At 47.2% G+C, this 15,711-nt stretch overlaps 2 protein-coding genes across 6 annotated transcripts in view; both read left to right on the forward strand.

Moving 5' to 3' along the window:
• The first annotated feature begins 950 nt into the window (after positions 1-950).
• On the forward strand, positions 951-5,967 carry SSBP1 (single stranded DNA binding protein 1). Its single transcript, XM_035568545.2, has 6 exons — positions 951-1,068; positions 1,476-1,536; positions 2,608-2,748; positions 3,393-3,480; positions 4,318-4,406; positions 5,804-5,967. Exons 1-6 carry the CDS (start codon positions 1,045-1,047, stop codon positions 5,845-5,847), a joined length of 447 nt encoding a protein of 148 aa, XP_035424438.1. The 5' UTR covers positions 951-1,044; the 3' UTR covers positions 5,848-5,967.
• A 6,847-nt stretch (positions 5,968-12,814) lies between these two features.
• Positions 12,815-15,711, forward strand: part of CREB3L2 (cAMP responsive element binding protein 3 like 2) — a 73,119-nt gene continuing 70,222 nt past the window's right edge. For 4 of the 5 annotated variants that reach the window (XM_035568539.2, XM_035568540.2, XM_035568542.2 and 1 more), the window contains exon 1: positions 12,816-13,023. In XM_035568539.2, coding sequence (XP_035424432.1) covers positions 12,913-13,023 — 111 coding nt within the window. In that variant the 5' untranslated portion in view covers positions 12,816-12,912. Of the gene's footprint in view, positions 13,024-15,711 lie in introns of all 5 variants that reach the window. The other variant, XM_035568541.2, reaches the window with a different exon arrangement.

Here is a 15,711-nt window from a genome sequence, read left to right on the forward strand (position 1 = left end):
TATTTCTGCTTCTTTGTTTAGATGGACCCTATTATTGATGATGTTTCTGTGGTCTTAACACTCTGGCCACCTACATACCTTTCAAAGGAAATCTGGTTGTACAAGGAGTACAGCATCATCGAGGGGGGTGAGAATAATAGTTTTAACTACATGTCAGGAGGTAGACCTGTTACACAGCAGTCCTGATGGACTTAGGATGACTTTGGAGCAGCATTTCACTGAGGGAGATAAAGAGTGAAGGAAGTGCTTTTAGTTAAGGGGGCCTTGCTTGAGGAAGCTGAAGGAAACTTTCCCTCCCTTAACTTTCAGCAACATGCATGAAATTGTGGAACTGAAGTCGATAAGCTTTAGCAGAAGGCTTCCTGAAGCCTGATGTGGATTATGCTGATTGGAAAGGATTTTTTGCTTAAAGTGGGGAGGGGATGACTTCAGTGTGTCCTGGCAGGTGGATCTGTGTAACTATTTCCATTCTGGTATCTCACACATGGAGCCACAACCTGCCTGGACTATCCAGCTTGCTACCTAGATGGGCGAAGTTAGAAAGCATTTAGGTGTTGTCAGGCTTCTCTTTGTTTTGGAGTTGCCTATGTGAAGCGTGCATTTTAATGTTTAATAAATCCCATCCCCCTGCTAAATGTAACTTCCCCAGTTCTTGTCGGTCGCACGTCTAGCTGAAACAGCTTGATGTACGTGGTGTCGTGCCATGAGGGAGAGCCTGCAGCGATAGCTCTGTCACTATCCGGCTTCGCTGAAGCCGAGTTTGTGCTCAAGTGCTGGTACAGCCGTGCCTTTTAACCTCCTATCCCCCTTTAAAACCCGAAACGTGCAAATAAAGATTTTAACGCTTCCTTTTACTTAAAGACCGAGTGACTATTTTTATTTATTTCTTTGTTATTTTGACTCCTCGGGGGGCAGGGGGTGGTGCCGGGGGCCGGGTTTCCCCCGGACGGCGCAGCGCGGCCGCCCCCGCTCCTTTCCGCTTCCGGGCGGGGCCGTGCTCGCTGCTCCCCGGCCCCATCGCGCTGGCGGCGGCAGGCGGGCGGCATGCTGCGACCGGCCGCGTGGCAGGTAGGGGGCTGGGGGGGAAGAGGGGCCGTGCTCCGGGAGTGCCGGGCCTGGCCCTTGTTACTCTGCAGTTTGCGGCCGCGGGGTTTAAGGGAAGGCCCGCGTTAGGCGTGGGACCGCCTCGGGTTGTCTGCGTGCGAGTCAAGGGGGCGTGCAACACCCCGGCAGACTCGCGCTCTGCAAATTCTTCCTAGGCGGCCGTCAGACCCCAGCTTAACAAAACAGTCTTTGAATTAACAAAATAGCCTTTGAATAATCCCAGTGGCTTCATTTAGTGGAGCTGAGCTCTTCCCCCAGCCCCCACGAGTCGCTGGAAAAGAATGTGATTGCAAGGTCTCTGTAAGGGCTCAGAAAATGTGGTGTGGTGTTCGCGCTTTGTCTTGGAAGCTAATATCTGTCTGTTCCTCCAGGTGTTTCGCCAGTTCGTAAGGCGTGAGTCTGATATGGTTGGCTCCTTGGTACTCGAAAGATGTAAGTAGCTCCTGTGTGCTGAGATAATGCTTAGCTGTTACTCTCTGTGATTTTATCTCAGGTTTAGGATGGCGGAAATATGCCAGGAGAGGAACGGATATGAATGATAGCTCCAGACTGTGGAAATTAAGAATTTGTTGTTTCAAACAAACTCTTAAGTAGCTTTCTGGTCTGGTCTGTGTCAGGTCAAGCAGCGCTTAAGGGGGAAAACCAAAAAGCCCTGACAAAGTGCAGCCTGAAACAGGAAGGTGGCCTTGTCTTATTAGTGGCAGTGAACTGGGTACGCTGTTGTGCTTTCCAGCACCTGTCTCTACGTGCATCGTGTGCTTGTTGCATGGACTTCCATGCACCTGGGATGCTTGTCTGGGTGCTGCTGCTGCCGCACCAGGTGTAGTTTCAGAGTTTACCATTCGGGTCACGTGCTCATTGTATAGAGTGGTGCTCTAGCATCTCCAGCTCTTTGTCCTCAACAAGGAGGAATATGTTGTGTCCATCCACCATCTTTTTGTCTTTGAGAAGGAGTAACCTGTGTCCATCCAGACCTGTGTTAAAGTTGTTGACCCTGTAATTTAGAGGATGTGGTGTAATAATGCGATGTTGTTTAAAATGCATTGTTTTCATTATGAAAAGGGCAATGAAATACTTTGGACTTATTACAGTTAAATAAAAATCAAGATACTCTTAAATTAATGCAATATAGTCTGAAGTCATGTATGGATGTGTCTGAAAAAGATAACCAGAAATAAATAAATAAAAAAAAAAACTTCATCTTTCTAAATGAGGTTATTATGAGGTGATAACAATAATGAAATAGTAACCACTGCAGGGCCTGATTAGCCAAAAGTGACAAAAGCTGGAAAAATGGTCAGAAATTGTAGAAAGTGATTGTTTTGGTCTTGATGAGAGCTCATGATTTATGACTTGTCAAGATTAGAGGGATCATAATTCACATGTGTAAACCTCTTTGAAATCTTTAATCTCTTCCTAGTACTGAAAATGATTATTGAGTCTTTAGGGGTTTGTCCCATACTCAGTAGTGCATCTCCTCTTGCATTTACTCTTGTGTTTCAGCCATGAATCGTGTTCAGTTACTTGGTCGTGTTGGACAGGACCCGATCATGAGGCAAGTGGACGGCAAAAATCCTGTTACCATATTTTCTCTTGCAACCAATGAGATGTGGCGAACAGGAGAAAACGAGGAAGCCCAGGGAGGTGAGTCTGCACTGAGCAACCTGCTTCTGCCCTGTTCTGTGGTCATATCTTTACATATTCAGTAGCACCATGCTTTGTCTTCAGGCTGCTCTGTAAATCTCTCAGGTGCAGAAAAGTTCCTCTGAGGTCAGTGAGGATGCTTGTATGTTTGTATGTCACAGACTTATCCTCAGCAGCATGTACTGAATAGGGGTTTGCTTGTCGACCCTCCCCTGAAGGAGAGGAAAGAGCACTGACTTGGCAGTTCTTCCTTGTTGGGGTTGCCAGAGGTGCAGCAGCTTCCATACTCTGTATTCCAAGAGGGGAAAAAAAAAAAAAGAGTAATGCATTTTCTCTACGATTCTTCCATCAGTCTGTAGCTACAGTTGTCTTTTTTTCCTCTAACTTTTGTCCAATGTGGAGTCTGTAACGGGGGGAAATGTCTTGTAGTATGAGCGTAGGCTTCCAGGAAAACTGATCTCTTGGTTTGAACTGTGCTCCTGCACTTTTATTTGGACGCAGGTGAGTGGAACATTGAGTAGTAGTGTAGTTCTGTTTCTTAAATCAGTTTTCATAATTTGAGAACACCCAACATGTTAAAATTAATTTCTGAGGCTTGCCTGAAAAAGAGGATGTGGCATCTGACTTGTCTTTATGTACCTTAGGTGATATCAGTCAGAAGACAACATGGCACAGGATCTCTGTCTTCAGACCAGGCCTCAGGGATGTCACGTATCAGTATGTGAAGAAAGGGTAAGTGAACGTGCTTGATGATATAATGCCTTCATAATCAGTCGATGTAAGAATTCATAGAATCACCGGATCATTTAGGTTGGAAAGGACCCTTAAGATCATCAAGTCCAGCTGTCATGTAAGACTACCAATACCACCGCTAAACCATGTCCCTAAGCGCCACATCCACATGTCTCTTAAATACCTCTGGGGGTGGCAGCTTCACCGCTTCCCTAGGCAGCCTGCTCCAATGTCTAAACACCACTTTCTGTGAAGAAATTCTTCCTGATACCTAATCTAAAACCTCCCCTGGTGCACCCTGAGACTGTTTCCTCACATCTTGTCACTTTTCACCTGAGAAAAGAGACTGACACTCACCTCACTGCAGCCTCCTTTCAGGTAGTTGTAGAGGGCGATGAGATCTCCCCTCAGGCTTCTCTTCTCTGAACTAAACAGTCCCAGCTCCCTCAGCCACTTCTCATAACTCTTGTTTCCTAGTCCCTCCACCAGCTTTGTTGCTCTTCTCTGAACATGTTCCAGCACCTGATGTCTTGTAGTGAGGGGCTCACAACTGAGCACAGTACTCAATGTGCAGTCTCACCAGTGCCACAAACAAGGGGACAATCACTTCCCTAGTCCTGCTGGCCCCGCTATTTCTGATACAAGCCAGGATGCTTTAGGGCTTCTTGGCCAGTTATGGTGACCAGGAGCTGTACTAAGATAGGAGTGCCTTGCAGTAAGCTAGCAAACAAACATGCTACACACAAGTGAGGCAAAAGCCTGTGGATTCAGAATCAAATATAAAGGAGAAAAGAGTGGTACATTTTTATGACCAGAACCAAATTCTTGACTTTTCAGTTCTCGACTCTACGTTGAAGGGAAATTAGACTATGGTGAATATACAGACAAAAACAATGTGAGGCGGCAGGCAACAACAATTGTTGCAGGTAAGGAACAACGCACCAAAGTCCACTTTGCATCTTTAAAATGGAGACGAAGGGGGTGGAGGACCTTTGAAATAGAACTTGGTTTGTCTTGATCTTCAGAATTCATAGTTGGGGAGTCTGAGAGAGTGAAGAGGCTCTCTTCGGTTTCCAGCCTGTGCCACTAGATGTCCTCTGGCACTGTGTATGAAGAGACAAAGTGAGAGCATCTAGTTGCAGACTATTGCGTAGTTTGCTCACACAAACCAGTTGGTGCAGCAGGCTGATACTGCATGTTTTAAGAATGTTGGCAAGTAGTGCTGCAGGTCAGGCAGATTCTTTCTCTAGCCAAAGCAGAGTCCATTTAGTACTTTTCTCTTAGGTTTGGCAGGGAATTTTTTCTTCCTCTAAGATAGGAGGCTTCACTGACTTGAAGGGCCTCTGTGAAAGATTTTTTATGGAGAGAGAACTTGATGGAGAATTTAAAAAGACCTCAGTCTCGCAGCCAGTAGTGGTAAGAAGAGCACAGACTGGACAGAGTAGTTTTGTGCCTTGAGTAAACACAATGAAGAATAGAACTGGGAAACTGAACTTTTTCCTTGAATCTTTAAATAGCATGAGGATAGCCAAGGACAGTTTGGTCCTGCTTCTTTACTGTGGGTAGAGCAACTGTCTCGTGGCTTTTGAAGAAGGGCTGAAATAACTGGGTAGTAAAGCAAACGCTTCTTTTATACAGCTGTATCTAAAAAAAATAGAGGAGAAAAAGAAAAAATATTCTGGATGTTTATACAGTTCAACCTCTTTAAAACAATAGCAATCAAAGTTTCACACGAGCAGTTCCAGCTAGCAGTGCTGTAGGTTGCTGTTTATAAGTAGCTGGAGGAGAGAAGCAAATCCTCTTTTTTATTGTTGTTTTAAATTACTGTTTACTCTAATGATTTCTTGTTAGTGTTCAAAATCCCTAGTCTCAAGATGCTTCAGAAACTGAGGCTTGATGAAATACTAATACTAAAAATAATGATGAAATAATACTATAGTCCCATGGGCTGATGACATGATAGTGCATAATGAAAATGAGAAAACAAAATAAGCTGTAACTGATAGAGATCGTAGTTAAAGAATGAAAACGTTATTTTGAAATGTTTTTGATATCTTTGTTCAGCAACTTTTCATCACGTTTAGCACAGTTGTTCCATAGTGTGTGTGGTCATCTTGAATTTTCAGCCTTCTGGGGAGATAAAACAGGAACCTTGTATTGGACAGTGTTTTATTTTTGTGGACAGTTTATTTTTGTGAAATGTTCTGTTCTGAAATACATGTCTTTGCAGCTTATTTTTACAGAAATAGGTTGTCTTCGTGAATATGCAGGCGTGCAACAGGGCAAAACAATCCTGAAGTATAAATTCTCTATTTCTTTTCAGATAACGTAATTTTTCTGAGTGATAATGTGAAAGAAAAGGCATGAGGTCATTAGTGCTTGGACTGAGGCCATTTCATTCCTTGTGCATCATAGTGCTTCATAATTCTGTAATCATGTATATTGCTGTAGTTTCTTTAAAAAATAAATAACATGTTTGATACCCATTATGTGTGTGTGCTTTGTTTTGTTTTCCTGTGTGCTTTCTCTCTCTTCATCATCGTCTCTACTTTAGACCTTTTTTTTTTCCTTAAAGGAAAGGATAACCTAGGAAGCTATATTAATTCTTGAGCTGATGAATATGTAAGTTGAAATCACCTCTCTGAATCTCCACTTTCAAACCTTATATCCTCATCTGCCTTAATTGTTCTTCTGTCCTGTAGAAGAAACACCTTCTGTGCATTTGATTCTGACCCTGTGTCAATTCTAGCATCTGATCAAATCAGATGTTGTCTTTCATCAAAGCCTGCTTTGGTCACGGGCTTGGGTCTTCATTATTACGGGCTTTGACATATTGTGACTCTGAAAATCCGCATTCCCAACCCAGTACTGTGTTACGGTGCTATTCCTGCCATTTACCATCAGGCGGAGCTGGCAGAGCGACTGCCTTGTCTGTCCATTAAGGGAGGCCAACGGTACTGTGAAAATCATTCCTGATCCAGGGTTCTCTTACTGGGGGAGTGGTGGTTATTGTGCTTTGACTTTGTTTTAAGTATCAGACTGAAAATTATTAGTGTTTTTAGTAAAAAAAAAAAAAAAAAAAAAGGCAAGCTAAAAAGTGCTTCATTATTACATGTGGAAGTGGTAAAATTCCCACTGTAACAGTAAGATGTGAACAGGGAAAGGAAAACGTATGGGGTGACAATTTCCTGCCTTCAAAGCTGGTGGGATTTTCTATTTCATCTCTACTTGATTCCAGTACAAAGCATGCTTATGTGTAGTTTTCGCTGCTCTTCCCTTATAGAATTGTCTTACATTCCCTTTATGAGCACTGGCAGTACTACCAAAAACTTTCATTTTGGCATTTACTTCTGGATGAAGTTACTGCTTTAGCTAGTATCCTGGTCCCTGTCGCTGGCATAGTGAGGTGTTAGATGTACTGGAAGTGCTTACTTCACGGTGTTATCCACATGAGACTGTGGTATCTTTTAAAATAGAAAGTTCAGATTTGAATTTCAATAACTTTTCTTTGTTAGATCTGAGCCTGTTGGGAGGCTCCGATCTGTACTGAGGGGGGAAGTGCTGCCTTTTTTCTTAGTGCAGTTATCTGTGAGAGGAGTACGTCAGCCTTTTCAGAGGCTGAAAAGAGCAAACATTTTGTGGTTAGACCTTCAGCATGCATTAAAACATAGCTGTCCCAAGGTTGAACCTGGCAATTCCCACTTCTTGCTGGCTCTTCCATATCTATACAAAGTCGGTTCAACATAACATACTGGTGTTATTTTGGTGTGATCCCATGTTGCTCTCCCCCCTTGAAGTCAGGCCAGCAGAAGTACAGTCATGCAGGAATGTGACACTCGTTTCACTCTCAGCTGATACATTACAGAAAAGCACCTAAGGTGAGGGGCAAATCTTCATGACAGAGAGAGAGACATGCAAGCTCAGCACTTAAATATCAGTACTAAAATCAAAGGACTCTTCTGTGTTTGTTTTTTCTGTCTAAAGGAAGTGCTAGACAGAAAATCCAAGTCCTTGTGGCGTAAGGGAAACCCAGTGTCAAGTCCTAATAACACAGACCTCCAGGTGGTTCTAGGGGTGGCAGGTAGTAAGCTCCTCCAAGGGTGCTTGTGTTACTTGATAACAGGTTACCGTAGCATGCAGTGCTTTCTGAAAAGGGTGACTAATAGGAGGGTTGACTATGGATTCTGCAGTAGAAAGTGGCGTTGTTTTCCTCCTGATTACGGGCGAGAAGAATGCGAACTGCCATGGGGTTATTGTGATGGTGCACTTCAATGGTAGTCATCCAAACATGGTTTGTGTTTGGTCCACGCAGAAGTTTCCTGGTAGCTGAAAGCTGAGTTTTCTCTTAAGTTTCCTGCATGGCAAGGAGGCCTGGAGTGAATGCGCTAAGCCTGTTCATTTAGTGATCGCCTCCTTATTTACACCCTGCCGTGACAGTGGAGCTCAACACTGCTTATGACTGCTTGCTTTGGAGCTTGGGAACTGGCTTTGTGCTCTGAACTTGGAGTACTGAGTTGGCAGTGATGGTTACCTTCACTGCTGCACCTGCAAGTCTTGGTGAGTGCCGAAGGGCTCATCCTAGTCTCTGCCCATGGCTCAGGATGGGGACGGAGCTGAGCAAACACAAGGTATACGACTGGGTGCCAACAAAAAAAATATTTGCTCAAGAGCTTCAACTTTTCTTGCTTTTCCAGTTGTTCTACATAAAGTCGCTGATAAATTTTTAAAGATTGCTGTGTTATACCTGCTACGAAGACAACACATCTACTGTGAGAACGCGGTGTTTGAGAGGCCACACACTATGTTGATTGTTCACCACTATTTTGCATTAGGATAGATTTTCCTTAGAGACACTACTAGCAATAGACATAGAGCAAAAACAACTGGTGGCAAATGTACATTCAACTGTGCCTTGTAGCTACTGGGCAAAGTTAATGTATAAGTGAGTAATGTGGGTTATGAGAAAATAAGGTGTGAAATCAACATATAGCAGCTGGGTCTTTTTTTTTATGGCTAGCTACTTCCTCTGTGAGGAAATGTTAGAGTGGAGTGGTATCTACCAAGTTAAATACAGTGATACCTTGTTTATAGCTCGGCAATATTTTTCCATGCTGTCCGTCAGTGAATGGCATTCAGCTTTTGATTGTCTCTGATAACCTCTTGTGTAAACTGGATCAGGTAAGCCCTGTTTGCTTGCAACAGCTGGGGCATTTAGACGTGTTTGACCTTCACAAGGAATTTATGTATTTATAAAGATAGATTGGAAGAGAGAAAAAATAAAGATTTCTTTTGCGTATTTGGAGCATTTCTTAAGAGAGCTGAGGCAGAGCTACTTTGGTCAGTGAGGCACCTCAGTGCCATGCAGTTATTTCTGTCAGTCTAGTGCAAGGTGTATGAAACCCTCTTCCGTGCTCATTTCAGTGGCTGTAGTGCTCTGGTTTGGGGAAAACACCACAGGCATTGTGCCTGTTAAGAGCTTTCAAAATATCAGACAGCAAAGAACATTTTCATATTTAATGGAAGTGTGACATGCATTTGAGAATGTAGATACAATTCTCCCCACCACCACGTACAGGGTAACTTGAGGGCTGCTTTGTGAAGCAGGACTGGATGTCTTTGGCCAAACCAACTTTTCTTGCTTCTGGTTCAGAGTAACAACATGATTGAACGTGATCGAGGGCTTGGACTAGTACAGAATTACTAGAGGTTTTTTACCAGCGGGTACCTGCTTTGACTTCTGTCACAGCCAAAAGGTGTGACTGGTGCCTCACATGAAGGGGTGGGTGTTTGGGTCCTGTCCCAGCGCTACTGTGAAGGCTGGAGTTGCCTGTGGGAGCCTGGTAAAAGCTCATGCAGAGAGGTCTTGAATTGCAAAGGCAGGAAAGCTGAATTAGCGCTTTGAGAAATCCCTAGGTACAGGAGGGAGGAATATTCTGGTAAAGGGATCTTGTGTTTCTGTCACTGTACCTATTATGTGGTTTCAGCAGTGGGCTGTCTCCAGTACTGGTAATCCCACATCTTTCACAAGTATTCATGTCAGAAAAAGAATATAATGCCAGGATTGTGGGAAGAAAACTTCGCTATTCTCAAGCGCACCTTCTATTTTTAACTGAAATTTCTGTGGTGGGAGCATTTTTGCAAGTAGTTGAGCATGTCTGTACATACAAACTAAAACTTGGTGGCTGTTCTAACCAGGTCCTGTCCTGTTTTCCCTTGGTAATGGTGAGCTTCTTCACGTGGCAGATCTCATCTACACAATAAACTTGCTTTGCTAGTGCGTTATCAGTTGCTGGCTAGTGTAAGTGATGTGTTTGCAGATGACAAATGTGCAAAGAAATCACCTTTCATGGGATTTCTACCAAGACATCCACTTATGGGAAACGTGTGTTGGTGTGTGTAAAATTTTTTCTTCTGCTTGTTGCTTTGTGTCTCACCTAAAAAATCAGCTTGTTACCATACTTTGCAATTTCAGAACAATCTCCAGAAAACACTGATTAGAAATTGATAGCCTGGTCATTCTCTGTGTTGCTCTTAGTCCTGAAATTTGGGCCCTGTGCTCTTTAAGAGGTGCTAATTTTGCTGTAGAAACTCACCTTTTCTATATATGGCCATTTTCTATGGTTTTTAAGGGGTAAGACTTTTCATTTGTAATTGTTTAAAAAAAAAAAAAAAAACAGTTGTTATCCTTTTATAGTATAGGCTCTGTTGCTATTTTTCCTTTTCTTGTTGGTTGACTTTTCAAACTTACCTGAAAAAAATGGCTTGAGAGAATGGATGGTTATCTTGATCCTGGTTGTCACAAGTCAGAAAAATGTCACTTGTAAATATTTAATGAGCCTTTGTGCAACTGACCCGATCAAGAACTGAGTCACTGGAGTGACTTCTGTAACCCGGATCTGCAAGGAAAAGAGAGCACCTTTCCTTTGCCAGGCTTTCTGAGACTTAACTTGCAGGCTTGGATTGTTGCTAGCTTTTTTCTTTGATATTTAAAGTAAGTCATGTTTGTTTGGAGCTCTACCTTCTTAACAGCTGCCTCCTTCTCAGCTGGTTTGGTTTTCTGTGTGGCTTTTCAGTGTGGGTTTTCTGCTCCTTGCAGAAAGGCAACAGAAGAGTGAGTAAAAGAAAGTTGAGCTCTCCCCTCTCCCCCTCAGCTGCATCTCTGTATGCAATAAAACCCCACCTTTTCTCTTCTTGGAGCTTGATGGTCTGGTTTTCTATTGTCCCTCTGTGTTGGAGAGTGGGTTTGAACGGAGTTCAGAAGACTGTGGTGAGGAAATGGTCTTATGCAAAAGGAGAGGCTGAAATGCTCACAGAATTAGCTGAACTGGAATTTAAAACTGCTGCTAAATCTGCCCAAAGAGGAAAGTTATGAAACATGGAAAAACAGCCTTGATTTTCAGCATGCTAGTAACTTGAAATCTAGCATTTAAAATCCTCCAAGCAGTATGGGAAAAAGTTAGGAGGATAGTTGTGTCTGTATAATGTTCTTGATGTTTCTGTGGTGCTGTGCGTCTTTCCAGTGTGTGTGTTTTCTGGTGTAGAGTCAGTTTGTGACCAGTAATGCACAATGCATTGGAGTGCTGTCCCATGTGTTGATTAATTAATATCCTCTGGACAGGATTACTTTTCTTCCACTTTTATCTCCTGCTTCTTGATGCCCTGCACATGCTGCCAGTTTTTAGCAGAAACTTGCTAATACGTATTTCTTTTCCCAACAATAACTGGTTCTGCAGCACAAAAAGTTTGGTGTAGTATATGTTAGTTGTCCCACTGCAGGGCCAATTGGTCATGGTTCATTATGAACTCCCAGGGAGTTGTTTTAGAAACACTGAAGCTCAAAAACGAAACGTAGCCTTCAATACTAATTTCAATAATGTGGTGGGCACAGGACACCTAGTTACCAGTGTCTAGTTATTAGTTACCAATGTCTTGTTATAGATTAGTGTGCAGCCCCACAAATGGGTAGTCTCTGTGTATTAAAATATTTCTGTGGCCAAAAGAAAATCTTCCACAGTGTTTATGAATACTTGGCAGCGTTGTATACCAAAAAAGCAGCTGTACCAATGATTCTTACATAGGCAATCGCAGAGGGGAGAGGGACACAACTTTGTGGGATACAGGAAGAGTGGAAATCATTGGAAAAAGCAGTGTGCTCTTTGCCTAGCATGCCTAATTTCTTGTCAGTGCTTTAACCAAGGGGGAAATGACAGAGTTACTTATAGTGCAACTTTTAACTATTTCTTCCTGAGAAGTGTTAGGATAAGAAGCTTCACCCCAGTGCTCCTGGTCAAACCCCGTCCTCATGAGGCCCTTGGCCATCGCACGTGGAGCAAATGAAGTTGCAGTCGCCCAGTGAGCACCTTCTTTCTTCTCTTGAGGCAGCTTTTATTTTGCTGGCTTACTAAGCAAACATGCCTCTCAGTATTTCAGGAGAGCCTTTAGGAGATACTAAATCATATCAGCCAACAGACAGGATGGGGGAGGGAGAGCCTTTTGTCCAGCTGGTTGTCACGAGGCCGCACAAGCTTTGAAAGGAAGAAAACATTGGATGAACACAGGGAGGTTTCTGGACAAGGAACTGACCTTTACATATCTCACAGCCGAGGGCTCAGGGCTGGCACAGTGTAAGTGCCTTGACAAAGGGCCAGGCCGCTGGGGCTGTACCTCCGGTCGGGCTGCCCATGGCCGCAGGCACAAACTTACAGCTTAGGGATTTGTGTTCAGATGTTCCGGGTTGGGTGCTGCCCAGGGCATGTGCTGGGCTCACTTGTGCCACCGAAACTTAAAATAAGTCGTATTTTAAGGGAGCTCGGGGTGTGGCTGCTTGGGATTTCCCTTCTTGTTCCCGACCACAGCTTCTGTTCAACTTTTTAATTAACTTTTTATTTTTTGGTCACGTCAGGAGAGGATTAATGAATCTCGTAATGTCGGCCCTGCCCAACTCGCCCTTCCCGCTGCCCGTCCCGTCAGGCCCGCTGGGCGCTGTTCACCCCCCCGCATTTCGTTTTCCTCAGGGGCTGCCCCGGCCCCCTCCCGCTGCCCTCCGCCGGGGGGGGCGGGCCCCCGCGCGGCGGCCGCAGTCTTGTCGCTGCCCCATTGGCCGCCGCTCCCGTCGCTCTCACCACCCCCTCCTCTCCATTGGCCGAGCTGGGCCGCGGGGGGAGAGTCCCCGCTCTCAGGCCGCGCCCCGCGGGTCCCCGCCCACATTCCGCAGCTGGAGCCGGGCGGGCAGCCGGGCGGCGATTGGACCGCGTCCCTCCGCCCGCCCTCCCCTTTGGCGTCCCATTGGCTGCCTCCTCCGCGGGGGCGGGGCCGGGCGGGGGCGCGGCGCGCAGCTGGCGGCACGGCCCCGCCGCTCCGGGCACTCCCGGCAGCGGCGCCGGCGGCGGCCCCGGGGAGCGGGCGGGGGCCGGTGGCGGTGGCGGTGCCGCCATGGAGGCGTGCGAGGGCGGCGAGCAGCCGCCGCTGCTGCTGCTGCAGTGGGACCGCAAGCTGAGCGAGCTGTGCGAGCCCGCCGACCCCGACGCCCTGCTGGGACACACGGTGAGCGGCGGCGGGGCCGGGAGCCGGGAGCCGAGCCGCGGGGCTCATCCCGCCGGGGGGCGGCTCGGGGAGGGGGGCGACGGCGGCCGGGGCGCTGCCGGCGGGATCCCGGTGTCCGCAGCCCCCCGGAGCTCCCCTCGAGCTGCTGCCCCCCGTGCTGGGGGGCTGCCCCGGGGCTGGGGAGGCCCCCTCCGCCCGCAGTTAGCGCCCTTTTAATTAGCGCCCTAAACGAGTTCCCGTGGTTGGGGTGCAGCTCCTGGCCGGGCTGCTGCAGGAGCACGCGCCTTCGCCTCGCTTCGTGGAGCCCGCGGCGTGGCCTGGGCGTAGGCGACAGAACGCGGCGCCCCGCGGATGGGAGCGTGGCGGCCCACCTTCCGCTTCTCCCAGCGTTTCGTGGGCTCTGGGGCTTCGAGCGCTCCCCTGCCGCGTGTCTCGCAGGAGGCAGCGCGTCGCCAGCCACCCGCGGCAACGTGGGCTCGCTTCCTTCCGGAGCAGCGTTCTGCCCTTGCCGTGGTCGGGGGGCTTGCCGGCTGCCTTTGGGCGCTCGTAAAGAAAAGGGTGCCTGAAAGCCTAGTAAAAAGCGTGGAGGCAGTTTGCCTTCCTCGTTGGTTTTGGAAGAACTCCAAATGAATCGATCGGCAAAGAAAAGTAAAAGCAGCAGAGCGCTACAGGTGAAGTAAGTGTAGCGGGGTATCGGGGTCTTTAATGGGGAAAAAAGTTTCTGAAGTGATCGCGCTTTGGGGATGAAAAAGCACACGTTTCTGCTTGTTGAACTTTACTTCTTTTGGGAAGTGTGTCCTGCTGTGTGGTGGAAAATACCCTGCTCGCTGTCATGAAACAAACTCTCCGTTTACCTCTGGCTAAAAGTTCACAGGATCACTTAAACAACAGCACCAAAAAAACCCCTCAGCAAACAAAACCAAAACAACAAAGCCACCCACCCAAAAAACCCTCTGGACGAAACACCAGTTACCTCCTGCCTGACGCTCCCCGCCTGGGAGGACTGTTTTGCCCCAGCTGTTTTCTGCTTTTTGTGCGGAGCCCAGCCTCCTACGCTCTGCCAGCGCTGTCACCATTGCAGCCGAGGAGCACGTGCCCTGTGGCACCCCGTAGCCACGACTGAAGCTGTGAAGTTGGTTTCCTCCCTTGGATGAACGTCACCGTACGGGACGGGCTGGCACCATTGAGTGGGTCCCTTTCCTTCTGCAGCCAGACCTGCCGTGTGCAGGCTGGCAAGGGTGGAAGTTCCGTGCCAGCTGCCTTTTGTGTATTTTAAGTTAAAATTTAACCTTTTTTTTTTTTTTTTTTTTCTTTACAACCGCGAAGGCTGCTCGTGGATCTGGTGAATTTGAAGCTAGCAGGCAAGCGCAAAAGTATGCATATGCTTAAAGACTCAACCTCTACTTTAAACTATTCCAGCCCTAATTACCAGGGCTGAACTCCAGCCTCCCGGGGACTTAAATTTCTCTTTTAACAGCTGATGACTTCACCAGTGCCCGCAGCAGCAGCCTTGCTCCGCCAGTGAGCTCATCGCCGGCGTTGGAAGAACCGCTGCCTCGGGGGGCTCCGACTGGTTTGGGGTGGCCAGTGGCCCTTCTGGCAGCTTGTTGGAGTCTGCATACTTTATACATAGTCACCTGGATGCCAGATAGGTTGCAGCAGCGTGTTTTTCCAGAGCGGTTGGGTTTCGCCCGGAAGAAAAGGCTGAAAGGCTTCCCAAGGGTATGCTCATGGCACGCGTGGCGTGTCTGTGTATAATCTTCATCCGGCCCGTGGTTTGCTGGGGTTGTGTGCTGGTAATGCCATACCCTAGCATTTTACAAGGCATTATAAGTTTTTTTTTTGTTTTTTTTTCTTTTTCCTGGCAGTCAACCAGAAAGGAAGCACAAAGCCTGCTGCAGCCCAAAGGGAGCAGGAGCACGGCCAGGCTGCAGGCTCCTCACCTTCTTGCCTGCTTCCCGTGCAGTGCTCTTTGGCTCGAAGTGGCAGAGCTGCACGGCTCCTAGGTCTCTGCCGGGGCTGATCCGTGGCTGTACGCGTCCCGGCATCACCGGTGGCAAATGCCACATCTGGTGCAGATGGAGAAGGCTGTTGACAAACGCGCTGTGAGATGCCATCTACCTGTCCCCTTGCTAGAGGGCAGCTGAAAGGCAGATGCTTCTTACGAGCTTCGGACACTTAAAACCTCTTTATTTAATCCTGAAGAGGCAGGCTTTTTACCCTTCCCCCTCCACTTTCATGATTTTTGGTGTTTTTAAACACATTAACTACTTGTTGCTTCAAAGTAGCCCAAATTGCTCACCCGCTAACAGGCCTGAATATTGCTCTGGAGGCTCATCATCAACAAACCGAAATGCCCCAAGCACCACGGTGCTGGTGCCATGTTCTGAGCGGTGTTAGAGCTTGGTAAACCCCTCACCATGTCACTGAAGGTGCCACAGGCAGCCCACCTTCAAAGCACATGTGTGCCACATGCTGCAGGGTGGCTGCCGCCTCGCAGGGTGGCACGCCTCGCGCCGTCGGCCCCGCAAGCTCGTCGTCGTCGCCTGTCCCCTAAGATAGGTCAGGGAAAACCTCGAGCCGGCCTTCTTTCTTCGGATTAAAAACTGCCCACTGCAAGCTTCCGAGCCCCACCGGGAGCCTGCGGTGACTCATTTCCTCTGCCACAAAAACACTGGGGGCTGTTGC

The sequence above is a fragment of the Cygnus atratus genome, chromosome 1 (genome assembly GCF_013377495.2).
Source record: "Cygnus atratus isolate AKBS03 ecotype Queensland, Australia chromosome 1, CAtr_DNAZoo_HiC_assembly, whole genome shotgun sequence".
NCBI lineage: Eukaryota > Metazoa > Chordata > Aves > Anseriformes > Anatidae > Cygnus > Cygnus atratus.

What these genes read in the sequence shown, in the direction of transcription:
- SSBP1 (XM_035568545.2), top strand. Translation starts at nt 1,045, where the DNA reads ATGCTGCGACCGGCCGCGTGGCAG. An exon ending in TGCGACCGGCCGCGTGGCAG is followed by an intron (nt 1,069 to 1,475) that starts GTAGGGGGCTGG and finishes CTGTTCCTCCAG; the next exon opens with GTGTTTCGCCAGTTCGTAAG. An exon ending in CTCCTTGGTACTCGAAAGAT is followed by an intron (nt 1,537 to 2,607) that starts GTAAGTAGCTCC and finishes CTTGTGTTTCAG; the next exon opens with CCATGAATCGTGTTCAGTTA.